Source organism: Ctenopharyngodon idella, chromosome 2, assembly GCF_019924925.1.
Source record: "Ctenopharyngodon idella isolate HZGC_01 chromosome 2, HZGC01, whole genome shotgun sequence".
NCBI lineage: Eukaryota > Metazoa > Chordata > Actinopteri > Cypriniformes > Xenocyprididae > Ctenopharyngodon > Ctenopharyngodon idella.
This window is the reverse complement of record NC_067221.1, coordinates 16,997,709-17,024,676: the sequence shown is the minus strand read 5'-3', so window position 1 is coordinate 17,024,676 and position 26,968 is coordinate 16,997,709. Positions and strand designations below refer to the sequence as shown.

The 26,968-nt window shown below is 37.4% G+C and overlaps 1 protein-coding gene across 1 annotated transcript in view; it reads left to right on the top strand.

Moving 5' to 3' along the window:
* The window catches only part of col11a1b (collagen, type XI, alpha 1b), a 90,694-nt gene that overhangs the window by 7,582 nt on the left and 56,144 nt on the right, over window positions 1–26,968 (top strand). Inside the window, exons 3-14 of the mRNA XM_051874830.1 lie at window positions 1,241–1,454; window positions 2,255–2,417; window positions 15,807–15,932; window positions 19,866–19,961; window positions 20,645–20,728; window positions 22,140–22,451; window positions 23,100–23,159; window positions 23,773–23,814; window positions 23,964–24,026; window positions 25,572–25,646; window positions 26,059–26,142; window positions 26,455–26,511. Of these exons, the coding sequence (XP_051730790.1) occupies window positions 1,241–1,454; window positions 2,255–2,417; window positions 15,807–15,932; window positions 19,866–19,961; window positions 20,645–20,728; window positions 22,140–22,451; window positions 23,100–23,159; window positions 23,773–23,814; window positions 23,964–24,026; window positions 25,572–25,646; window positions 26,059–26,142; window positions 26,455–26,511 (1,376 nt within the window). The remainder of the gene's footprint in view (window positions 1–1,240; window positions 1,455–2,254; window positions 2,418–15,806; window positions 15,933–19,865; window positions 19,962–20,644; window positions 20,729–22,139; window positions 22,452–23,099; window positions 23,160–23,772; window positions 23,815–23,963; window positions 24,027–25,571; window positions 25,647–26,058; window positions 26,143–26,454; window positions 26,512–26,968) is intronic.

The window sequence follows — 26,968 nt, the reverse complement described above, 5'->3', positions numbered from 1 at the left end:
ACATGATATTTAGCCACTGCAATGCGAATTTTAGCAGGGGAACCACGCCAAAAACGCGGTGGAACGTGATTTTTACCGGGAGACCCCCCTGAAACACGATTGGGCTAGTTTTTGGCTGGTTTTGAGTAGCAATTGTTGTGAAAACCTGGCAACCCTGTGTAAAACGTGAACTCGCGACGTCTTGACAGTGGACAATACCGGCTTTTCTGACTAAACGGATTTATGGTTCAGAACGTGCTATATGTGGAGAATAACGCACAGCAGTTAGTTCATTTTTTAAGTGGCGTTTATCGGTTTTGCAAATTAACTCTTCTAATGTAATATCACATCGAAGAAATGTCGCCACTGGCACGTTTTCCCAATGAGCTTGGGTTGGTTTGACCACAGTGCAAACAAAGAATAAACAAAGAATAAGTGAAAAGATCGAAACTGTTTCTAACTGTAGCCTTAGCCCAATAACAGAGGCTAGTAATGTATGTTGTTTGTAGCATAACACAGATGATAAACTATTACTTATTAAAATTATGGCTGTTTGACATACTAACACTAATTATTCAAAAAACAATGTGTCATATGTCCTCTGCAAGTCCATGGTAAGCACAGTTTAAGTTTACTAATGGGATGTTGAAATCTTTAATTATTAGCTCAGTCTGTAACAACAACATCATATACATTTATAAGTTTAGTCTTATTTTTTTGGACCCTCTGTTCTGTGTGTGTTGGGTATCTTCCAAATTGGCCAGACCGCAAAGGGTAACTGAGGCACAAAATAGCTGGAGATTAAATGAACAATTCGTTTTCTGTGATTTTTGGCTGAAATAAAATGCCCTCCAAACCTTATGGTTTTAGGACTGGAAATTTCAGCTAAATAGTATGTTGGCAAGAAAAAAAAATTCTCCCTCAAGGTTGGCAATGAGAACAGTTTGAGAATAGAATAGTTTGAGCTTTATTTCCACCCTAGTGCTCATACAATCCGTTTAACTGTAAATCTGTTATGTCACCTGACACCTTGTGAAGTTAATGTGCCAACAGAAAAGACAAACTGTTTCATACTTCATTAAACCATCTCCTACAAACTATGTGCGGAAGGGGTTGTTGTAAAAGGGCCATTGAGGCCTGTTTAGATCACACTACACTGTCTGATAGTCTTAGCTCATCTCCGCCACAGAAAGGAAGACAAGCATATGAATCATCAATAACAGCTGATGTTTAACCCACAATGCCTTTCCTGTATCTTCAGGAGGAGTATTCCCTCAGGATTTCTCCATCCTTATGACTATCAAGCCAAAGGCAGGAATACAGTCCTTCCTTTTGTCGGTATACAACGAGCAGGGCATCCAGCAGCTGGGTGTGGAGGTGGGCCGCTCACCGATCTTCCTGTATGAGGATCAGCATGGGAAACCCGCTCCTGAGGATTACCCCCTTTTCCGTGCAATCAACCTCGCAGATGGAAAGCAAGTTGACTCTTTATTTGTATTTGAAGCTTTTCTTCGAGTAGTATAATGTCAGTTTCAGAAGAAATCTTGTTTTAATGGGCCTTAACATCTTTGTGTGTGTGTGTGTGTGTGTGTATTTTGAACAAGCTGTAGTACAGTTTTCATCAACTGGCCGTTGAATGAGTTTGGATTAGTTATGTAATTTGCTTATGAATTTTTCCTTGTGGCTAGTTTAGTCCACTGTTTATTATTGGTACTTTTTTCCATCCGCCGGTTCATTTATTTATCTATATAGATATAATTAAAGTAGGAAAATTGTGATGTTAATATTCGGCCATATGTAACCAATTAAGCAAAGCAAACATTTACTTGAAAAGGAAACAAGAACGGCAGTAAGCTTCTGTGCTTTTGCTTAGCCACATTGAGGTTTACATGTGATAAAACAGTATTCTCACAATTTATGTAATGGAGACCTTTTTTTTAATTTGAGAAAACAAATGGTGTTAAACAAAAACCAGCTTGTGAAATATTTATAATTGAGTCAATATGAGAAACAGTGTTGAGAAAACGCCTTTTTAAATGCACATGGACAGAGAGAGTGCTCTTTGTCTTTTTTTTTTCAAAAGATTTTATTTAAGAACATCCTGTACTATTACAAACCTCCCTTAATGGCAGGCAGTTGTTTTTCTCACTATATAAATGTAAATGTATAAAGAACCGAACATGCATTTTAGTTATGCAGGTGAAAGCGGACAGTAACATGTATATCATGTTACAAAACTTCATGATTCTTCTTTGTTGTCTTTCCCACCCAACAGGTGGCACCGCGTGGCTATTAGCATCGAAAAGAAGACCGTCACAATGATTGTGGACTGTAAGAAGAAGATCTCTAAACCACTCAGCAGAAGTGACCACGCAATCATTAACACAGATGGCATCTCTGTCTTCGGCACCAGAATCCTGGACGAGGAAGTTTTTGAGGCAAGCAAAGCTGTTTTATAAAAACACTGGTAGATACAATCCATTCTAGTTATGATTTGTGGTTCAGTGTAGGCCAAGGATAAATTCTCAGAAAAAAAATGGTACAACAGCTGGCTGGGGTGATACTCTTTCAGAAGGTAGACTTTTTTTTTTTTTTTTTACTCCTAAAAAGTGCATAATAGTGCCTAAATGGTACATATTGTTATCTTTTGAACGTACCGCCCCAGTGACAGCTGTTGTTCCAGGATACTCACACTGTTAAATGTGTCTTGAGTTCATATGACATGCTGAAAATTGCCAAACGATTTGATTTACTGCACAGTCAGTATGATGATGTTTGTGAAGAGATGACGCCTTTCATTTTTTCTTACGAATGACAGTGCATGTCAGTGGGTTTTATTTGCTCATAGATCACTAAAAGATGCTGAATACTTGTAAGAGTTTTTGAACCAAAGATCACTCAGTATATTTACAATTAAACTACTTGACATATTTGGCAAATTTCAGCATAGTTGGAGTGGCTTATGAACACTGCTGTGACATTTGAGAGAATTAGGCTAACTGTGGCTGTTTTCTATTAAAGGAACAGTTTTTATTTACCATAGAAAAGACGTTAATATCTCAATTGTTTACCCTCAATAGCAATGAGATTAAATGAAGGGTTTTCGTTACATCTTATATTTATGCATTTGGCAGAAGCTTTTATCCAAGGTACACATTTTATGATTTCTTGTTTTCCCTGGGGACTGAATCTATGACTTTGTCATTGATTTGAACACCATGCTCTATAGGGTGACATCTATTACTTCTTAGATTTTTCTCCTGAGAATGTTTCAGACCATGCTCAGATTTACCAAGATATCAAAGCCAGAGATTTCAATATGAACTCGTCATTTTATCTGTGCTTTGCTATCCACAAGCATGTGTTACGGCAATGTTATGGCTCTGTTCTCTCAGTGTATGTCAACTATTGTCTCATTTTAATTTAGCCAAAGAAATTTTTTTGAGAAACATCTGAGGCAAAATTGATACTTGCTAAATAAATGCAACATAACTATACTGAGGTATAAAAGAGCAATAGTATAAACATTTACGTGAAGATACAACTCAGTGGAAGTACAGTATTGTAACCCCACATGCTCAACAAAATTCACAAAAGCTTCAAGTATTCCATTCACATTTCTCTTTGCTATACTAAGCATTGCAGAAATCCTGTGTAATTCTGTACGCCCGATTGCGAGACAATATCTGCAGAGTCTGTCTTTGATGTGAGCTGAAGGAATGCTGTCTAATAAGAACAGCATGCTAAATGTTCGCCTCAGGTTAGAGATGTCATACAGCACAGGAATCTTTTGAAATTCTGATTCCAATTCTTCCTCTTCCCTGCTCGTCCCAGTGTTAGTCAGAGGGTTGTGATGAGCCTGCAAAATATATAGCCTGAGAGGTAAATCTGCCATAGTTAATAGGCTCATTTTCAGCAATCACTTAGCATCTCATCTCTCAATTCTTCCACCCACTGTACGATTGCTTGTAATGTTGGAAACTGTCAAATATTGCTGCCCAATAGTAAACACAGATGTTTCAATCAAGAGAGTTGCTTTTCATACATTATGTGATTATGATGAAAGCGATGAACTGTAGAAAGCATTGCGAATAGGTCTTAGCACTGTGAAATTAACCTGTTTGCTTTGTTTTTATGTCAAACATAAAATGCAATTTTCGATATATTGGTGTGTGTAAAACAAAATATGTGAGCATCTACCTATATGCAGATAGATCCATTTAAATGGCTGCATATAAATCATAGAAAAGTTATAAGGAATAAGGAAGGAAGTATTAGTACACCCAGGACCCCCCCACACACACACACACCACCACCACCACCACACAAACACTTATACAGTACGTGTACTGCGGGAATCACATTTGTGACTTTTCAGTTTGTTGATGTTCTAACCTTTCCTCTAGATGGAGAGAGTATTTGCACATGCTTATGCTGAAGAACATTTAAGTTGAGTTTGTTTCCATATGTGTGTATTTTGGAAGAGAGCTTAAGGTCACAACCTTCATACCAGACAGCCGTATAAGAAATACATTCCTATTAAACAGCCCGGAGAAGGAAATCTGATAACTTCTGTGATAATTCCAAGGGAATATTGCTGCTTTGGACTGGCAAATATTGTGATTTTGACCCACTTAGAGAAAAAAATTACCCCAAATAATATACTATCTCAGGGTGTCAGGATTATGTTCTGTTTAGTTGTTCCTGTGTCCATTCTCATCTGTGAAGTGGTTGTTCTGCTCCTTCGCGTGGATAATCTCCTGAGTGTTTATTTTGCTTTATTGTTTATTAAAGTTTTACTGCTGCATTCAGATCCTGCCTCAAATTCTTTCTTGCTGCAACCCATTGTGATAGAAGAATGGACCAACAGTAATGTATCCAGCAGCAGTTTCTCTTTAGCCAGAGGACATACTGTGCTCCCTCTGCCAAAATGTACTGGCTATTGAGAGTTATGTGGAGTTACAGGACTATTGCCACCTTTCGTCATGAGATGATCGCACCTTGATGGACTGCTTTTGAAGCGGTCCTTTGCCAGTCCCTTCTGTCTGACTGGTCCCGTCTGGAGTCTTTCTGCTCCGCTCCTTTGTCTCCCAACTCCAATTCTTCTTTGTCGCTGCTGGTTCCGCCCAGCTTCGAGTCTTCTTCATTGTTGCTGGTTCTGCCCAGCACCAAGTCTGTTACACTGCCCAGCACCAAGTCTGTTTTGTCATCCAGCACCAAGTCTTCTTCTGTTTCATCGCCCAGCACCAAGTCTGCTTCTGTTTGTCGCCCAGCACCAAGTCTTTGTTATTGCTGATGGTCCCACCCAGCCTCCCACTCCTTCCACCTTTGCTGATCTCATCCATTTCCTCGGCCCCACCTCTGCTGGTTACATTCAGCCCTTTAGTTCCTTCAGTGGCTCAGCTCAACTGCTTGGATCAGCCTTGGGCTTCTCAGTCTCCAGCTCTGCCTTGGTGAGTTGATCCCCTGGCTGCAACTTGGGCCTCTGAGCCCTGGCCTCCACCTCGGCCAGTCGACCCATCGTCTCCACCTTGGCTCCACGCTCCCTCAGCTCCACCATGGTCCGTCATCCCTCAGGCTTTGCCGGGATGCCTCGTCCCTCCGGCTCCACCTTGGTCAGTCATCACCCTGGTTGCGCCGCGGACTTCCAGGCCTCTGGCTATGCCTTGTCCCTCCACCCCTTTGGCTCCACCGGGCTTTTACTTCCCTCTGGCTCTACCTTTGTCCTCACTCCCACCGACTCCGCCTCGGCCCTTCTGTCCATCAGTGTCTTCACTCCCACCTGGGTCTCTTCCTCTCCTGGCTCCACCTCAGTCAGTCACTACCCTGGCTCCTCCCTCCTTCAGTTCCTCTGTATGCCTTCGTCCTGATGGCTCTGCTCGGGGTCAATCCCTGGCTCCTCCCTCTGTTGTCTCCTTCTGCCAGCTCCTCATCCTCCAGAACCCTCTCCCTCCCTTCTCTGTTGGACTTTGTTTCTGTTTACGGTGCGAGGACTCACGTTCCGGGAGGGGGAGGTTCTGCTCCTGCATGTGGATAATCTCCTGAGCAATTGTTATTTTGCTTTATTGTTTATTAAAGTTTTACTGCTGCATTTAGATCCTGCCTCAAACCCTTTCTTGCTGCAACCCAATGTGACAGAGGGTGGTTTTATTTTTGAAATTCAGTTTCATGTTTAAAAACTTACAACAAAGCTCCACTAAACATTTCCACTGTTAATGTCCAGGAAAAATAGCTCCAATAACAAGTCATGTTTTCACACTATGTGGGGTAACAATAGGAAATATCATGGAAACTGGAAAAGCAAAAATATAAAAAGTAAAGAACAAAAATATTAAACCGCTGTTAATAGTATAGTAATAAACTGAATAAATTTATCACATTTAAAACAATTTACAGCTAGCATTAAGAAATGCGTGACAACCTACCCCTATCTTTCTTGAAAAACTTATTCATGAAAAATACCCTTGTCCTAAGAACACAGGTCAACTTTTCAGTTGAAATCTGTCTTCAACATAATTGACTCTGGTCAGTGTGGTTTTATTGTGTTCTAATTTCACTTGCTTACCCAACAGCAATAGCAAAATATTATGATATTGTAAGTTTAGTTTAGCGTAATGAATTTACAAAATAACTCTAATTTAGGTTTTTAAGTACACTCTCAAAAAGGATGTGTTAATTAATAAAAATTTTTGCAAATTGTGTAAATATAACACATTAGTGTGTAGAAAATGAGCAGGAATAACACATGGTTGAGTTAAAAGTAACACAAAATGTGTTGTCCTTAACTAGACACGCGGGTGTGTTAAGATATAACTCAGGTTGTGTTGTTTTTAACACATCTGTTTTAAGAGTGTAGGTTTTTGAAACAAACAAAACCACTGCTAGAGATAATACACTTGCGTAATTTTACTTTTGACTTCACCTTTCAGTTATACATGCCTTGTGACAACTAGTCTCCATATAGGGCTATAGTATAAAGTCATTAAATCTTCTCATTAGAACTTCTTCTATGGACTGTTCAGACAGCATTTTGAGGAGATTCACTATGCAGATTCATGTTCTTTTACCAAAGTTATTTGCAAGGACTGTTTGTGTAGTGGGAAGCATATCTTGTCTGTCTTGGCCAAGAAAGTAGCCAAGCATAGCCAGCCCTGTGAGATATGGCACAGATTTAGCGATCTCTGGCCAGGAGTCCAGCATGTCATAAGGATTCCAAATTAGTGTTCCTTCGAGGACATATGTTAGACATTCAGTGGATGGAAAAATCAAGCTGAATAACTCTGATCAAGAACAGAACACTTAGTTTTCAGATTATGACTGGGTGTTTCACACATTTTTAGGATGTATGATCATCTTTTTGTTGAATTGAATGTCTTCTTGTCACAGAATAACAAATAGGTGTTCCCCCAGTTGATTTGTTAGTAGCATCCTTGAGAGCCACCTACAAGATTCACCCTTTCACACTGGGTATTTTTAGTGTCTTTTCTGTTATTGTTATGCCAGTAGGTGGTGACAAATGACTATCTGTCAAGTGAGTCAATGAGTCATTCATTTAACCAATTCGTTCAAAAACCCTGATTCATTCATGAATTAAACACCAGCTACCAGTGTGTTGCTCAAAGAAGCAGCAGCACCTTGGATTTGTTTGGAACTATTTTCATTGAAGGTAATTGGCAATACTGTGTCTAAATTCTAAGTTACTTAATAATAACTTGTTGTTTATTGTACACTTTTAAAAAATTAGGCCACTGTCTGACATGCTTGTATATAGTTGCTACTGATCTTTGATTTCAAGTTACACATAGATCATTGTTTTCATGATGGATCATTGATGGAGTACTCATGCACAAGACAGAGACAAGATAACTACTATAAATATAATGATTTGTAGACTGCGAGGGATTGTTCAGGAAGTCTTGACAACAGTCATTATTTTTGCAATTCTGTTTTATGACGCTAGTGGTGCTAAAACAAATTTTAGCTGCAAGTAAATGTAAATCACATTTTTGTGGGATGGCTTTTTTGTTGTTGGAGATGAGCTACTAGGTCTGAACTAACGGCATACTTCATGTTGTAGGCGCATCTGTGTTTCTAGCCTTTGCAGATAGCTTAAGCAGGTGTGAACCTGGAACTGTGACTGAAGGGAAAATATGATCATAGTGCGGTATGACTTGGTCAAGGTTTCACAGCTGTTTAATAGATATTGTGTCCAGCTTTGTGTTTTGTAACCAAAATCACAAGAGAGGCAACTTAAAATTACCTTTTTTGCGCTTCTCTGACTATTAGAAGATTCTTTAATCACTTGTGTTGCACAAACAATAAAAACAACATATGAGTGTGAAAACAGATCCCAACCAGTTAGCGCTTATACTAAGCTAGTAGCTTGCCAAGTATGAAATGAAGGTAATTTCATTTCATAATTATTAGCTTCTGTAAAATAATGTGAAAGACATTAACATATTTTTAATTTTTAAGAATTTGCCTCACTTTTGATCGGACCATCTATCTCAGGTTTTCCTGTGTTTGTTTAATTGGTATTACTGGTAGGCCTATAACTGGACTTCCTCCTACTATCACCAGACCTCCTGTAGAAATAGGGGTCCAACTGTTCATTACAAAGGCTATCATTTCCTCAAAAATGTCACTGTACGTGGTTACACATTTCACCACCTTGGAATTATAAAGTTCTATCTGCATTCTAAGCAGTTTTGAGATATTGAGCTTCAAGGTTTTTGCATTCCGTTCGACTTTGTAAATAGAACCTTTTTGTTTTCTAAATAAAAAAGTCCCAAAGTGTACACAACATAAAAGAAAAAAATCACATAATGTAAATAAGTTGTCACAGAATAAGAATATGTGAATAACACAATTTTGAAAATGTCAGATAGAACCTTATAATTCCAAGGTGACGATTTGATCTTTACTCTCTCTATCTCTTTAAAAAAAACAAAAACAAAAAACGACTGGCCTCTGCTTGTGTCCTGCTCACTGCTGGGAAACATATTTTACTATTTAACGGTTCCCAGTTGAGTGATAAGGTAACTTTTGAGGCCTGCTTCAAGGCTCTGCAGCGGCTGCTGTTTGGAGGATTGCTTCGGAATGGGGCAAGTGAGTCAGGGGTGGGGTGTATTAAAGCTTAAACAATCAGCAGATTTTTTTTTTTTTTTTTGCCTTAGTACACTTGTGCTATTCAAAGTGTGCATGGAATCTGTCTGACTGTATAAAATGAAGCTGTTTTCCAGATCTTGCCACAGAGACTGTCTGCATTTGATGAAAATGTAGAAAAAGATCTGGGGGGCATTAAATACTCCACGTTTTCTGCATTTGACAGTCATTTGCTGTTTGTGCACTTTTCAAACAAACTGCATTTTCCATGATATCATTCCAGTCTGTATTTTGCTCTGAGTCTTTCCAACCCTCTTTGCAGAATATCTAGGTTAAAGTGTCAGGAGGGATAACTACTGACTCCAGGCCTTGAAAATATGTCTGACTGTTCTTTTTGGCTTTCACTAGAACAGTGGATCTCAACAGTGGATCTCAAAGAACAGAGTTCTTTAAAGGACTTTTCACAAAGAACACATTTTTTCATTCCGCTGTGCGGCTTTTATACTTTCTTCTTATGTAAAGATACACTACATTTTTGACCATTGTGCTTGTGCCTTGTGACTTTTGAAGGTAACGCTCAAGAGATAAAAGCATATCTCTATACCTTACTTATTTTTTCATTCCACTACTCTACGTTTCGCATTTTTAAACGCAAAAACACGTTCTGTGTGGCCTGTTTGAGTGTATATTTTAGGTATTATATATTTTAATCAACATGTCTTAAGTTTTTGCAGTTCTTTCTAATCAATTACATTCTTAAGAATAACCATTTTACTTCACATTATTTACTATTTAACTGTTTAGTCAGTTTTATTATTATTGACTCTGCTGCTATTTTCTCAGCCTCTCAAGTGACCAAGGGTGACGCATTTTCAAGATGCAGCATCCAATTAAAAGTAGATGCATATTGATCAGATTAAGCTGGTTAGGGCTGGTAAACCACTTTGAACCAGTAACAAATGAGGTACAGTATTATGTTCCAGTTTGACCTCCTCAATCTGATATGACATGGATTTTCTAGCAGGGGCATAAACATAACTTGTCAAAACACTCCTACTATTGCATAGTTCTCCTAACCTCTCCTGGTGGTTGAATTTTAAAATAGGTTAGTATAGTGCTGAAGGTAAGCACTATATAAGTCGATAAGTCGATTATTTTTTTTTTTTCAATAAATTATCTTAAAAGGATCTACTTTGCATTGTCAATGTGCATTTGACTTCAGTGTTCACTCCACTAGTCTGTTGCCTACGGAGTGTTGTGACAGAGAGGTCACAGTACAGGTCATAGTGACTGGCAGGAATACCTGGAGTTCCTCAGTTTATAATTACAAAGTGCTGACAATGGTAATCATACACACTGAGGTAACCTTTGAACTGGTACAGTCTCAATGCACACATAATGAACCAAACTTTCTTCTCTGGGATTGACCTCTGACATTTAAAGCACACAGTCCTCACCTCAAACAGCAGAATAGGGCATTAACACTTCATCTTGTAAGTGCAATAATGCGACTGGGTCTCATGTGTTAAACTCATTTTATAGAGTTACTCCATTAAGTTGTACCATGCTATTAGTGAAAATCACTTTTTCTTTAAACACACTTTTTGGAGATTGGAAACCCAGTAACCCATCCTATATTTTCTATATGCATGATATTATTTTTATTCTAAATGATTCATCCACGCATGTGTTTCATTTTTTACCTTTTTTATAGTAGCCTCTCTGGTGATATATGCCAGATTTCTCCAGTCATTTCATCTGGATAAACACCGCCCCTTTCTTACAATTGACTACAAACTTGCATTCAGATCTGCATCCATCCAATCAAAAACCTGTCGATAGAACCAAGTCTTTATTTTTGATACTCCTGTTATATTGCAACACTAACTCTGATGCTAATTTCTAAATAAGACCAATGGCAGAATAATAATGAATTTGACGGAATAAAGTTGCTGCTATGTTGATCTGAAATCAGCAGATCAGTGTTTCATTTTTTCCTCAATTTCCAATACTGTTGCACCTATGAGGCAGAGATAACTTTAATTTTAATATGCTGCAAACATTAGTAGCTACTGTAAGAGATGAGTACATTACATCTGCTGAAAGAACATGGCAAGGCTTCAGTTTAGTTCTGCAAGATGAGCTTTATGTATAAGCTAGTTCAGTTTTTAGTTTGGTGGCTTCACACTAGCGTCTTGCATAGAGTGTAATAGTGCTGGCCATTAGGTTGAAGTGATCTGAACTGTCTTGAATAAAAGTGCTTTATGGCCTGTGGCACACTTGAGAATATTATTATTAACGCAGCAGGATAGAAGAATGCCATGGGTTGCTGTTGTAATTACAGGAAGAGTACAAGAAGCAGGCGAAGCTTTTGAGAATGCATTGGTTGAGGCCATAGTTTTAGATTCTTTATTTTGTCTGCCTGTTTACATTTATAGACAGATTGTGTTTACATCAACTTTCTTAGATGGCCGTTTTGATTAAGAAGTGTGTTTGACCATTCATGTGACCATTTGAAAGTATAGCCGCCTGTCTGTCAGTCAGCACTTGGTACTGCTGCAAAAAGACTGAAATCATCTTTTTTTTTCTTTTTTTTTTTAATTTGAGACGTGGTACAAAAGTATCTCTAGTCTGGATTGTATTCAATTCCTGCTGGTTTTAATGTTTTTAATACTTTAAAGCTCAAACAGACTCAAAAGAGCGTGTAACTAATACATTTAGAGATTTTGAGCAGACTAGTAACACACATGAGGACAATCAAACCAGAACAAGTAGCTGGTGAGGATTTTAATACTGATCTGTTATTGAAAGGTTTTGGCTTCTTGTTCAATATTCAATATCCAGAATCTGAAATTAGCTCACTGTACTGTACAAGGAGTTTTTCTCTTTGCAAAGACTGTGTCTGTTATGAATTAATGCAGTACTCTGCAGTGATTGTAAGACAGGGCAATCCCAATGGATACTGAAGTATTCAAAGTAGATTTATATCTCCCTGTTTCCGCCATTGTTTAGTCCAGAGCCATGCTAGTATATTATCTGGGTTTTCAGTAGTGAGGAAGATGATGTGCCAGACGCTTAAAAAAACAACTCCCGTCCAATGATGGAGAGTCACTGGATGGAATAAGCTAAAAAGGGAGATGTGTTTGACTAGAGATGGATGTCAGTAGTGGGCCAGCACATTTTTGAATTCATGTTGAACTAGATCAGGTGCGTGTGAATGGTTTGTCTGACTATGTTTGAATGGGGTCACTGAATATCAATGTGTTGGCCAAACCTCACTTGCTGTTCAGCGTGTCAAGAATGTCATGCACTTTTTCTTTTTTTTTTTTTAAGGAGACACCATTGTTGTTTTAGGATTATTTTTACTATTATAGTATTTATTAATATTTTGAATTAGCTTTAGATTTTTATATTTTCAGTTTTCATTTAATCATTTATTTTAGTTTAAATTTCAGTCATTTTGTTTTGTGCTTTTGTCATTTGGATTAGTTTATATATATATATATATATATATATATTATTTTTATTTTTATTTTTTTGAAAAATTTGGTATAGTATAATGGTAACACTTTACAATAAGGTTCATTAGTTAAACATTAGTTCACTAGTATTAGTATTAACTAACATGAACTAACCATGAGCAACACATTTGTTCCTGTATTTACTAATCTTCGTTAACGTTAGTTAATGAAAATACAGTTGTTCATTGTTTGTTCATGTTAGTTCACAGTGCATTAACTAATGTTAACAAGATTTTAATAATGTATTAGTAAATGTTGAAATTAACATTAACAAAGATTAATAAATGCTGTATAAGAGCAGTTCATTATTAGTTCATGTTAACTAATGTAATTAACTAATGAACCTTACTGTAAAGTGTTACCAGTATAATAATGCAAAAAATCATTTAGTTTATATATAAAGCAACATGTTTGTAACATTTCTTTTATTAATTTTCTTGCACAGTATAAATGGATATTTAGACATGAAAATATGTTGCTGTCTTTATATTTTAGGAAGGTGGTCCCTTACAATCATGATATATGGTAGTTCTTGGTATAGAAATTTTGAAAACCCCTGCCTTAAAGGGATAATTTACCCAAAAATGAAAATTTTGTCATCGCTTACTCACCCTCATGTTATTCCACACCTGTATGAGTTTCTTTCTTCTGTTGAACACAAAAGATGTTTTAAAGAATGTTGGTAATCAAAAAGTTGACTGAAGCCATTGACTTCCATAGTAGAAAAAAAAAAAGTTCTACCGGCTACCGTCAACTGTCTAGTTACCAACATTCTTTAAAATATTTTCTTTTGTGTTCAACAGAAGAAAGAAACTCATACAAGATTGGAAAAACATAAGGATGAGTAAGTGATGACAGAATTTTCATTTTTGGGTAAACTATCCCTTTAAATGAGAGAAGACATGACCAGACCTAGACAAAATTTGCAGACTGTCCTGATCTGTGGAATTCTGCTGAATGGTTTTAAACATGCTAAAATGTGTCAAACAGAGATGAGAATACTATAATTATTGGTAGCTGAAAGCATAATCAAATTAGCCAAAATATTTAATAAATGAACATCAATTTCAATGGACTGTGTGCGGGCCTAGACATGACTAAAGAGGAAAAAAAAAACATGTATGACATGATAGACTGTGGATCTGAGTTTAAACGATTAGTTCACTTTGAAATGAAAATTACCCCAAAATTTACTCATCCTCAAGCCATTCTAGGTGTATTTGACCTTCTTCTTTCTGATGAACACAATTGGAGTTACATTAATAAATACCCTGATGTGTCCAAGCTTTATAATGGCAGTGAATGGGACCAACGAGTATGGAGCTCAAGAAAGTGCATCCATCCACAATAAACGTACTCCACGTGTACTAAAGGCCTTCTGAAGCTAAACGATGGATTTGCGTAAGAAAAATATCCATATTTAACAAGTTATAAGGTAAAATATCTAGCTTCCACCAGACTGCTTTCTGTATTCAACTTAGGAAGAAAGTGTAACGCCTTTTTCAGTTCAAAACGCTTACGCCACGTCCTACGCCTTCCTTATTCAACTTATTCAATGACATCAGTTACGCTTTCTTCGTAATTTGAACACGGGAGGCGTTCTGGCGGAAGCTAGATAATTTACTTTATAACTTGTTAAATATGGATATTTTTCTGACTCAAATGCATCGTTTTGCTTCAGAAGGCCTTTATTAACCCCCCGGAGCTGTGTGGAGTTTATGATGGATGGATACATCTTTTTGAGCTTCATACTCGTTGTTTCCCATTCACTGCCATTATAAAGCTCGGATGCGTCAGGATATTTATTAATATAACTCAGATTTTGTTCATCAGAAAGAAGAAAGTCAAAGGATGGATGGCTTGAGGGTGAGTAAAAGAGAACTAATTCTTTAAATTGTGACCTTTTTCTTGTTTTTTCAGCTTTGACAAATTTGTTGGCCAAATTTGACACATTTTTAAGAAAAACACATTTTCTTACCCACAATAATCATGCAACTTCATTTTCAAATATAAAGTTGATTTTTTTTTAAAAAATGCATTTGACTCCTAAACGTGTGTTAGCTGCTCCTAACTGTCAAATGTTTGTTGTACAGAGGGATGTCAGAGCTCTCCAGCGTGTACAAGGATTTATTGGTCATGCTTTCAGGAAGCATCCTTTTGGTACCATAAAATGTCTTCCAGCGCCTTAAGCTCCTACAGATGTAGACCCTGTAATTTAATGTCGTCTGCATGTTAGCGTTCTCCTCCCCAGGCCACCCTGCTTGACTCGACTTTAAATGCCAATCAAATCAAAGAAATCTTTGTGTTTATTTATCCCTGCCCTTCTCTGACTTACTTACCTATTTACAATGCATTATGTCTGGCTTTGGTATGGATGGTCCGAGTCTGTGCGGGTCAGCTGAGGTATTCTGCAGTCTCTACAGCAGTAGTTTACATTCTCAGCAGAGTCAGACAGTTCCCGTTTGAAGAATTCCTCGGGTTCAGCTTGTGCATGGAGCTGTTTGGCCTTTGTGCCGAGGTGGGAGAGGGGATCTTATTTCCTTTCCCGAAATTTTCATGAAAAACAGAAGGCTTCAGATATTTTGCATCAGCACGGGTGCTGGTTATTTTTCTTGCCATTCCTCGGTAATTAGCGCAGGACTGCTCTATGAAATGTGACTCATGTTGAAGCACTATAGCATTTTTTTGAATGGGATGCAGATTAGTGGCCCTTCAGACTTTCAGTGCTCACACAGTGCTGAACCGGGCGCTTTTGTTCTTCATTGTTTTTTCAGCTGAGCAGCGCGTCTGCCTTCTTCCTGTCTGAGAGCGACTTTTGAGAGGCTAGCTAGGAAAGAAGATCACGACAGAATGAAGGGCTAATGCTCAATGCCCTCCAGCTACTTTCAATGTTATCACACATATTGTATAAGACACATGCTTAGTTAATTTAGTACAATATCAAGAGTGGGATTCTCTGTGGCAAGAAGCCGTTCTTTGTTTTTTGGAGGATTAGTACTATCTATCTATCTATCTATCTATCTATCTATCTATCTGTCTGTCTGTCTGTCTGTCTGTCTGTCTAGTCTGTCTGTCTGTCTGTCACACTCTAACAAACACATAGCATTTTCATAAGGTGTATTAAAAATGACATATACTGTATCTTATTTATGTATAGATATCCAGAATATTTCTGACAACTGTCTTTGTGCTGGCATTCAGGGGGACATCCAGCAGCTTCTTTTGGTGGCAGACCCTCGTGCAGCCTACGACTACTGTGAACACTACAGCCCTGACTGTGAAACCCCCCACCAGGACACACCACAGGCCCAGGAACCTGAGGAGGAGGTCAGTATGTGTCTGGATCTGTGTGGTTTTGTGGTGATGTATTGATGGATTATATACGGTCTACACCCAGAACTTCTGTCTGGAGCTTTCTTAGACCTGGATTCAAAAACATTGCCAAAAATCTGAATTATTAATCAGTATTTAGTAGGGATGTGCACAAGTAATTGCCTAGTTGGGTTTTTGTTCTATTTAACTAGTTAAAACACTGTTCAAACTTTTCAAATTTTTTCGTTGGTGATTTTTTTTTTTCTCATATCCATATTTACAAACATATAAAATACTTTCCCAATGAATCGCTCATCTAAATATCACTGTCATAATTGCATTAGCTGGTGCTGTGGACATTTAACATCATGGTAATGAGAGGTGATGACCTATAAGCACATCCAGGTGTGGCAATACGTTTTTATTGGCATATTTGGGGGAATGGTTATACTTGGCAGTATCATGCATCTCATTGATGAGAATCTGATTTTATAGTGGAAAGAAAATGTGAAACACTACAAGTAAAAGTTTTTACAATGTTTTTTTTAAATATTGATGTTTATTATATATGTATACATATATATATTTTTTAAATTGGCTTATTTTAAAACTGTTACGTGTGATGTAACAGATATTGAACAACATAATTGTCATACTAATATTAATATTCCTATTTTTTGTGTTTATTTGAAATGTCAATCCCTATTATTTAGTGTGTTATTGTGGTACAAGATGTTTTATTAGAGCTGCAGGTCTGTACAAACTGTCCTTATGAAATCTATTGTGAATAACAAGTGTGATCTAGAGGGATTAATCCATCCTGCTAATACCAAATTGAAACAGTGCAGTTTGTCTGGTTTTCGATATTTAGTTTTTTCAGTGCATCACTGTTTTCCAATAATATTTCACTGAATAGCCAATGAGCTCACGGTGGAAACTATTTTCCCCCCTGCCACAGAGTCTGAGCCCACTTTTGAGTGGCGTGGAAATATATTTTTCTCTAATGACTCCTGCATGCTCGCTGGGAAAGTCTAGTTTCTCTCCCCACAGCTAGCTCTGGAATACCTGGAAAAGTTATGTCTCTCAGCTGTTAAAGAACTCCTGATTGTAACATGATGATAAATCACAGTAACTGCTGCTTGGGGTATTGAGAACTAGGCCACAACAGGGGATGGAAAATGTAGCTTCACGTATTGCGGAGAACGCCAGAGCAAAACCAATGGACAAATTGGTAAATTAATACAGAGTGGTAAAAACAAATGACATAACTATTCAGTCAGCTTTTTAAAAAACAGATGATATATAGCTTTATAATCCGTGTTAATTTACTAAATGCTATAAATCATCCCAACATCAGCAGTCTAACATCTATATCTATTAGGAAGAGCAGAGAACTTTGGACAGAGGTTCGTTCTTTTTCCCTGTAAGGAGCTCCCCTGCACCGTACCAAATTCTTTAAGACACATGTGGGAAAAGGGGACGTGTTTTTAATGGCCCAGGACAATATTTATGCCTTTCATCCAGCTCGCTGGCTACAGCCATGGCAGGCTCCAAGCCTGGCAAGACCCTTCAATGCCGTAAACTGACTCGCAGCTGGATATTTCTTCCTTTTCGCTTCTTTTCTGCAGCCAGTGGAATGCAGCCAGTCCACCAGGCCTCAGTTCTTTTTTTCCTGTTATTTTTATTAGCTCAGCTGATGCACTGGGACATAAATTCATCCATCTTTGATGGACAAAGGCACATCACAGAATGCCTGTTGTCTTAATCTGCTGTACCTCACCTTATGCTCATGCACATTATTACAATCATAGAGGAAAACAATCTCAGAATTGGAAGCGTGTGTTGATAATTGCTTGTTTATAAGTGCCTTTTAATTATTGGGAAGGACTTAACAATAGCTCTTTGTTGAATTGCTAAATTGACTGCCATTTAAGTGCATTAGCAATTTTCAAAAAGTTTTGTGTGCAAGTGGCTTGAGAGTGTTACATTTAATGAGTACATTTTATGAGAAGCATAATTATCCAATAAATTAATTATAAATTGCATCATAGCATGTGTGACATACGCACTGTGAATATACCATGTGCACTGTTTAACTTTACACAACAAAATGAAATGTTAAAAAACAGAACAAGTCTTTTACATGAACACTGCGTTCATGTCATGTCTAAGAGGTGGTACCTTAGAGATTATAAAATGATAGTTCAGACTCTGATTGAAATAATTAATTTCAAGCCAGTGCTTATTAACTATAAACACAATCATGCCTGTGACTGCACATTCAGTTTTGATGTGCCAAATTGCTCCTCAGCAATTTTAAACTGCCTAATGCCTCATTATCTACTTTTAATACCTAAAGGTATTAAAGGTGGAGTAAGTAAATTTTGAAAAACACTGTTTGGAAGTTAGTTGGGCCGACACCAACAACAAATGTGTAACCAATCAGCATTGGGGGGCGTATGACGGTTGAGGAGACAGAAGGAGCAAGCGGAAGATTTGAAGAAAAACTGCAGGAAGAGAGATGACACAATACAAAACAGCTCAAAAGAATATCACTGGAATGAAGGTTTATGACTAGGCAAGTGCTTTAGAACCCACGTTAATATTAGAAAAGCTTTCCAGCACTGGAGAGAGCTAAGTGGGAAGGCCTGAAAATGGAGGCTGGTTTGATTCTGCTTCACATCTGAGTAACACTGGGTTTTGATTGTCTGGAGCTGCTGTGCTGTTGGCGACTAACAACGAACACTTTGTATTTACTCTTGTGTACTGTGCGTTCATTTTTTGTGCTTCCTTGTCGTTCGTTCATCATCTGCAGGTTTTGTTGCGCGTCAGCTGTGATAAATAGACATCCACTTTCGCATTGCGTGTGTAACAGTGGCCAGGACAGTGAGAGTTGTGCAGGTAAACCACTGCGCACTGACGACCGCTAGAGAATGCGGTGTTTAGCGTCATTGTTAGTGAACTCTTCTCACCTGCCAGCAGCGACCGGGCCAGGGTTCGAGACAGGGCAGGGTAGTTAGGATTGGAGGGTAAGTTTGGAAGGCGGAGCAATGAAGAGAGGGGTGGGTTTGTTTGGGTTGATTTCAAATATCAACAATGTCCAACAGCGTTTTTGAAAATCTACTTATCCCACCTTGAAACATGATTTGTATGTAAACTGTTGAATTGAATTTGTATATACAAATGGATTTATGGAGAAATTCATTCTGCTCATGTTTCATGTACTCATTTAATCTGTGTTTTTTTGTACAATAAAATGCTTTGGATAAAAAAAAAATAAAATAAAAAATCAACTTCTAAATGATAAGGATAAAAATAACTTACTCATGACTCAAGTGTCATATAAGACATCAAATCAATCTAAGAAATTTGACATTATTGATTTGATGTTTTAAACAGATGGGGAAGATATATTTTTGAACTATAAAAGATTTATGTAGTTCACTTATCACCCATCATGTCAATGGCATACACAAGCACATTTGTCATGATTTAAAGTCTTATCAATTTGTATTTTGTGTGATATGCCATTAATATATCATACAATGCATCTTCCCGTTAGTATACAGTGACCCCAAAAAAGTATTTGAACACTTAAACCACACTTGAATGATGTATGAACATTGCATTATGTAGCAAAATATCGAAAAATAAAAATGTTTATTTTAAAGAAATATTGTGCAAACATTTTTCAAGCAAAACATATTAACAAAAACTTTTTTAAAGGTTGAAAATGACAAAACAATAGATATATTGTGAAAAATTATGGCTACTGCAAAAATAATTGCCCTTTTGATTTGATATTTTTTCTGTGAAGTTTACACATTTATTGTACATCAGGTATTCAAAAAGTGATCAAATACATTTTGAGGCCTCTATACTATATATAGAGACTTTAATCTTGAGACCCGGATCTTTCTTTCTAACATGCATCCATCTCTCTCTCAGTATACTGAATACACAGATTATAATGAGTTCTATGACTACACAGAGGAAGTGACTGCCACTGAAAATCCCACTGACAACGTCTATACTGAGACCAAGGTAAACACTTACATCTGTATGGCCCAGGTGAATGTCAATCACTGTGGTAATTTCTTCAGCCCACTTTCACACTGTGTGGTCTCTGATTTATAACCCTCCTCCACTACACTGTTGCCCTCATTCGCTTTGCCTTTCTCTCTTCTCACATACCATCACTTTTATTCATACATTCACTCAAATGCAAAGTCCAAATGTAACCTGCATGTATTATTGGGAAAATATATTGACCATTCAACTGTTTTATATTGTGATTTATCAAAAATAATCCCACTGTCAAAGAGACAAAATAAATGTTGGTGTTTTTTCTTGACATATTAGAAAAGCAACACAAATCATTGTATCCTATATCAATTTCTGATGACAAATGTTACACTGATGTAAAAGTTAAAAGTGCAAGATTTTTTTCATTTGTGGACAGTTTGATTTCTTTCAGAGTGATTTAAACCGTCTATTATGTTGCAGTTTGTAATAAAGTTACCGGCCAACTGTTGACTTTTATTTACTTGCCAAATCCAACTTTTACTTGCAGTTGAACACTGTTCATATGTTAAATTCAGAAATAAACAACAAAAAATAAGCAGATGTTTGTAAAAAATTAAGAATAAATAAACATTCACATCTCAAGATTATATTTTTTCTTCATTCAGATTGATATGAATCTCTTGTGTGATGTTTTCTCATAGCCCAGCACTGCTGAAACGGGCGACTATTATGTTGAGCAGGACTATGCCACTGAAGCCCCTTCCATTTCCATTCCAGCCAAAGAGGTAAAGATCTGCATGCTCCTACATTTTATTTTCCATTGTTTATTTCAAGTGTGATTCTATTCAAATATGCTTCTTTTGGTGAAGGTGATAAATGAAATCAGATTTTCTGACTTTAGAAAACATTTTTGCACCTTATTATCTGATAAATGAAAGTAATTGTTATATTATACATCATATTGTTACCAAACTATGAGTGACAAATAGAAAATCATCCACATCTGAGATGCCAACTCTACTTGAGGTCATTCATTTTGGTTTGTCTTAACTGACTGGTTGTACCTCAGTCTGATTTTTATGGGTACACAATCAAATAAAAATCTCTGTTCCGTTTAATGGTTATGTTCAACGGAAAGTAGTGAAATCAGTACATTTTCCTTATTTATGTTATTTCCAAAGTTTGATGATTCTGTCACAGCTTCACATAAATGAAGTCTAAATGAGGAACATCCAGCTTTAACTAGAACAGTATGTCTTGCATTTAGCGATGGCCAAATGTCTGCTTCAAATGATACACCTACATGGGCTGACGCAGCCCCATAAAGCACTCCTGGTATACAATACAAAGGCGAGGGATTAACTGGAGAAATGTTAACTCCTTTTGTTCAATGCATTAAGGTCCCTGGGTGAGGAAGACTGTCAGACTTAAAGCCAAAATAGCTTTCCAGTAAAAAAGACAAATGGTCTCATTCTTAGTAGAAGGCACAGAATGTACAGATGAGACATCAGTACAGCATTATCACATGATAGGCTAGTGTGGTTTGTAAATTTTATTAATCAAACTGATTCAGATTTTTTTTTGATGATCTTTTTTATGATTTTATAATTATGCTAACAATCATGCATAAACATTTATCAAGGATTTTTATTTGGAATAGTTTTAGTTTCTATTCACTGCAGTGGCAAAAATATTGAATGTTATAAGTTGTTTGTCATGTATGGATTCACAAAGAGTTTGGACACTTTCTGACACTTTTAAAGAAGGTCCACAAGAATGAGTGTCATTGCATCAGATAAATAAATATGAACTGATCTGCATACAAATAATGCTTTTCTGAGAGCGCACTCAGAATATCAGGTGTTTTAGTGATTTTTGGTGGATGTATGCAGTCTGTCATATGGTCATGTTGCCATATACTTTGGTCTTCATCTATTATATTATATTATATTATATTATATTATATTATCATGTTATATTATATGGAGCTAAACTCTGTAAGATAGTGACCCTCTATGAGCAGGATTGGACACCTCTGGTCAGGACCAAAATCATCCCATTTAAAATTATGTTTGCCAGTGGATTTTCACCTGTAGAGCCTCACTAAAGGAGTTCATTAGTTTGATTTGGTATCTGCATTGACTATCTTCCTTGTTTCCTTCATTTGCTGACCTCCTGCCTCCCCTGGCTGGGCAGAATCCTTTGCCAAAAGAGGAAATAGTAGACGACTACGTTACAGGGATAGAAGAAGTTGGAGTGGATCCCACCATTGCCACCAACGAGAATGTGGAAATTGTGGAGTCCAAAAACACTAATGCCGCCGAAACCCAGGACTTTAAAGAATACGACATTAACGAATATGATGGAAAAGAGTTAGATCCCAGCAATTATGACGATACATTCTATGAATACAATACTAATACTAATGGAGGCAATCCCACTGGATCAACCTATGAGGAGGAGTTCGGACCAGGCCGGCCTGCTGAAACGGAGGTCACAGAGAGTAATGTGAGTTGACTTCTCCCTTTTCTTAATGCTGGAATTGGGTCAATTGTGTAGCAAGCAATTGTGCTTCTAATGCTCCTAATTACTAGAAATAATAGCTATTTACCTTACTTCATTTCAGTATGTCTGCTGACACAGCAGCACAGGAAAGTCTCTCAGTTGTAGCTGTTTTGCTTGTGGTGTGTGGATTGAAATGTTAGTTGTGTGATTGCAGTGTTGATCTGATATAACTTGAGACTTATTTTCACAGTTTGACACAGACATTTGCACACAAGCACACACTGACCACAGTGGCTTTGTGCCCTTTTGCTTCATTCCTGGAGAGATATATCATCCTGGTCCACAAACACAAAACACACTCACTGACGGGCGGAATTTATTGGATGATGCTTGCGTTGAATGACTGTAAAAGATATTGCCAACTGACTTAACCTGTGGGTCTTATAAGTGGACATTATAGGAAAATATGGAGTTCACACTTAATTTCTAATCATCCTCACAGTAGTGTGTTCACCACTTAGCTTTATAGAGTGATGCAGACCATTTTAAGCATTAGCTGTAATGCTTAATGTACGGTTTTACAGTTGTTTGGTCTACAGGAGTAGTACTTCCTCTGTCATTAAATTTCAGTTTGTTTTGCCTTTGTTGTAGGTTGGTGGTGGCTATGGTGGTGAGAAGGGGCAAAAAGGTGAACCTGCAGTCATTGAGCCGGTAGGTAAACTCTCTGCATGAGGCTTTTACAAGTACCAAATAAAATGCAACTACTAATAACACATCATATTTTTTCCCCCTCAATATTGTCAGTTCAGAATGTGGTAGGCTGCTAATCGTTATATATAAAATATTATATGAACCAAAAAAGAATTAAATATTCAAATATTAATATAAATACAAAAATATATATTCAAAAGTATAGCATTTATATTATTATATATATATATATAATTGTTTTAAATATTTTTTATTATTTTTTTTTATTATTTTTATGTATTGGAGCTGTAGCCATGCCTCCCACCCAATTATTCTTTGTACAGCAACGGAATGATGGTAGTAGTCCAGGAAAGAAGATTTTTACATTAATACTTTCAAATGTCAATGTATTATTCATCAGATTCTGACAGCTATTGCATCATTCACTTTTCTTGAATAGTGGAAAACAGGAGATTGGTTCAGTTGAACTAATGAGCCACATCTTTGGGTTCCTCTTCGTTCTTCACTTATTTTCTTTTTATATCTGCACTGCTCATACTGTGAGATTTACGGCTTGCCCAGTGTGCTACCGTACTCATGTTTTTCTTCTTCTCTCTTCTTCGATTCTTTTCAGGGGATGCTTGTAGAGGGACCTCCAGGACCACCAGGGCCCGCCGTGAGTATCACCTTTTTCCACGCTCTTTTCGCTCATGGAGAAACTCCATAGGAAAAAACACCATTATGGAAAATGTCAGAATAGAGTTGCCGTGAGTGTTTCTGTGTGTGTTAACTTGGCTTTTGACATTTTACATGTCTTTTTGTTAGGGCCTCCCTGGCACTCCAGGCATACAAGGCTCTCCGGGCCTCCACGGAGATCCTGGTGAAAGAGTAAGTTGACGTTTCTCGAAAAAACATCCCTCATCTGTATTACTTACTATCTCATAATGCTTTTTGTGTTGTTAAGACACCTCATTCATGTAGATACACCAGTTATATGTAACAGTAGCCCTGGCAGAACTTTTCACAGCCCTTTTTCACTTTATTAGAGAAGTTAGTAGATTTTGAGTTCCACATAAAGACAATGGTAAAGTTTACATTGGTCAAAGCTTCGAGAGAATAAGCTAATGACAAGCAGCATGTCGTAACTATGTGAACGAGCAGATGTGTGTATAAGAAAGACCTGGGAGACCACGTTGAAACCAGATCTGCCTATAAATCCTCACACTAATAACACTTCCAGAGGAGCAACAGACCTTATAACCTCTCATACACATTAACACATACTCATTCTCCCATTGATCCTTATGTCTGGTGCTGTTCGCACCGATTTTCAGGATTGTAAATTCGCTATTTTGATTATTGCACAGAGAATAGCTGTCCTCCATACAAACAAACAGCTGGAATTTTTTCCTCTTTACGGTGTGGAGCTTGGCCTCCTCTTCTCCACCTCCCGCAGAGTTAACCCTTCCAATGCATTCTGGGAAAGACACTCCCACATTCACTGTCCTGCATCTCCCAGCACAAAGACATTTTTGTCCATGAGGGAAAGCGATTTTCCAGTCTCACTTTGATGTCCATCAGTTCCTCCTCGTATGAAGCCAAACTTTCTAGCCGAAAATACATAATTAACAACGATGGCCACTTCCCTTGATGGCCTGACCCTTTCACACCACACATTCTCCTTGATATATATACAGAAGCACATGTGTGCTAGGTGTCAGTGTATATGATACATAGAAGAGATGTTTGCCCAGCCTTCACAATACAAAAATGCACTCACACAATTACACCGTCATATGGGAACAATTTAAAGTGAGCCGTCTACAAGAGGAGCGTGACATGCCTGCTAAAGAGATCTCTACCCTAGCAGCATTCCATCATATGTGTGCATGCGTTATAGTCCTCCCCACTTTCCTTGTGGGGTGTCAGTTTCATTACGAGCACACACACAAATAAACAGCACAATGAAAGGAACTATAAACAACACAAAACATACATAAACCTCGATATAAATATAAAGCGACATAAACCTAAGTGTATTTTTATGGGATAATGACCGGGCTTTAGCACATTAGCTATTTTTGATTTCGGGTGTAAGGAACGCTGCGGAAATCTCCTGCAGTTTAGGTGCAATTTGTGAAAGCGCCACAGCATTTTTCTCTAAAGAGTTCAGTTAAGCTTTTGTGATTTTGTTTATGTGAACTGTTTAGGGATTTTGAGTAGATTTAGGTTACCTAACCGACAATTTAAATGATCCTACAGTGTTTTTTCATTCGCTTGTGTGTATTTTAAACTTCAAAGAACAGACTGATACTCTTTCCATGCCTATAGTTTTCTTTTTTTGTCCAGCCATTTACACGTTCATTTCCCACATGCTTTATGCCTCATTTCCTTCTGCTCTCCCTCCTTCTTTTCTCTCTCTTCTTCTCGCAGGGTCCTCCTGGTCGTCCGGGTTTGCCAGGCGCAGATGGAGCTCCGGGGCCCTCTGGCACTATCCTTATGTTGCCTGTAAGCTCATCCAACCCATACATTTCCAATGATTCTGATTAAGGAGAATATTTTCCAGCCTTTAATCTTAGAGAAACCACCAAACTTATCTCAGATCAGCTGTAAATGGCTACTTCCTCTAACATTGGACAAATTGCTGTCATTGTAAATGTCCAAGCGGGTTATGAATTGTTACAGCTGTGAAGAGCCCTAACCCCACCCAGTAACCCCACTGCACTCAAGCTACACCCAACCGTCTACAGTAACTTTACACAAACTGGCACTTTGCAGCCCAGATGCAAACCCATAATGACAAGACTGAGGAGGCCACTTTATGTTGTAGCAACTCCAGTGGCTCCTCTAAATTCCAACATGCAGTAAAAGTACTGAAATAAACTTGTGATTTCTGTGTTTTCGGATGTTTCTCTGACAGTTCCGCGCTGGTGGAGAATCTTCAAAAGGTCCAGTGGTGACGGCACAAGAAGCTCAGGCCCAAGCCATCCTTGCCCAGGCCCGGGTGTGTACCCTTGTTCAGTTCTCATATATATATATATATATTTTTTTTTTTTTTTTTCTTTTTTTTTTGTGGCTGAAGTGAGCATTAGGTGCAGAGAATGGTCTGTATATGAGAAAGTTTAATGTGACTGTTAAAACTAAGACAGATTTATAGTTCTCATAATACTCTATGGTACATGGAAATGTACCAGTTGCCAGTAACACAACTTATGTACTCAACTGCAGTTAATGTCAGCTTTGCAATATATATATATATATATATATATATATATATTTTTTTTTTTTTTTTTGATCATTTGTTTTGTTCCTGCAGTTGACTATGAGGGGACCACCTGGTCCAATGGGATTGACTGGACGCTCCGGCCCTGTGGTAAGTGTCCCATCTCTAACTGACATACAGTCAAACCAAAATTTATTCAGACACCTTGAACATTTCATTCATTAATACAGTTTATTCACTATAGTTTAAAAAAAATGGTAATAAAATATGAAAAGATGTCAGAGTTAAACTGTGTCAGAAAAAATTAATCTTAATTATGTCAGATAACACTTAAGCAAAATATGGTCAGGTCAAAGTATCTGAATCATTTACTGGTAAAATTTTACTGTACATAAAATGCTTAGTATTTTCCTAAATACTAAGCATTTTATGTACAGTAAAATTTTACCAGGATTTTTATTTTGCCTTTTCAGCAAAATAAAACAATATTACTAAATTATATTTCTAAATAGAACCACATAATTAATTTTTATACATTTTAACAAAATTTTGTTTTTTACCATATAGTCATTCATTCATTCATTCATTTATGCAACAAGAAATAAAT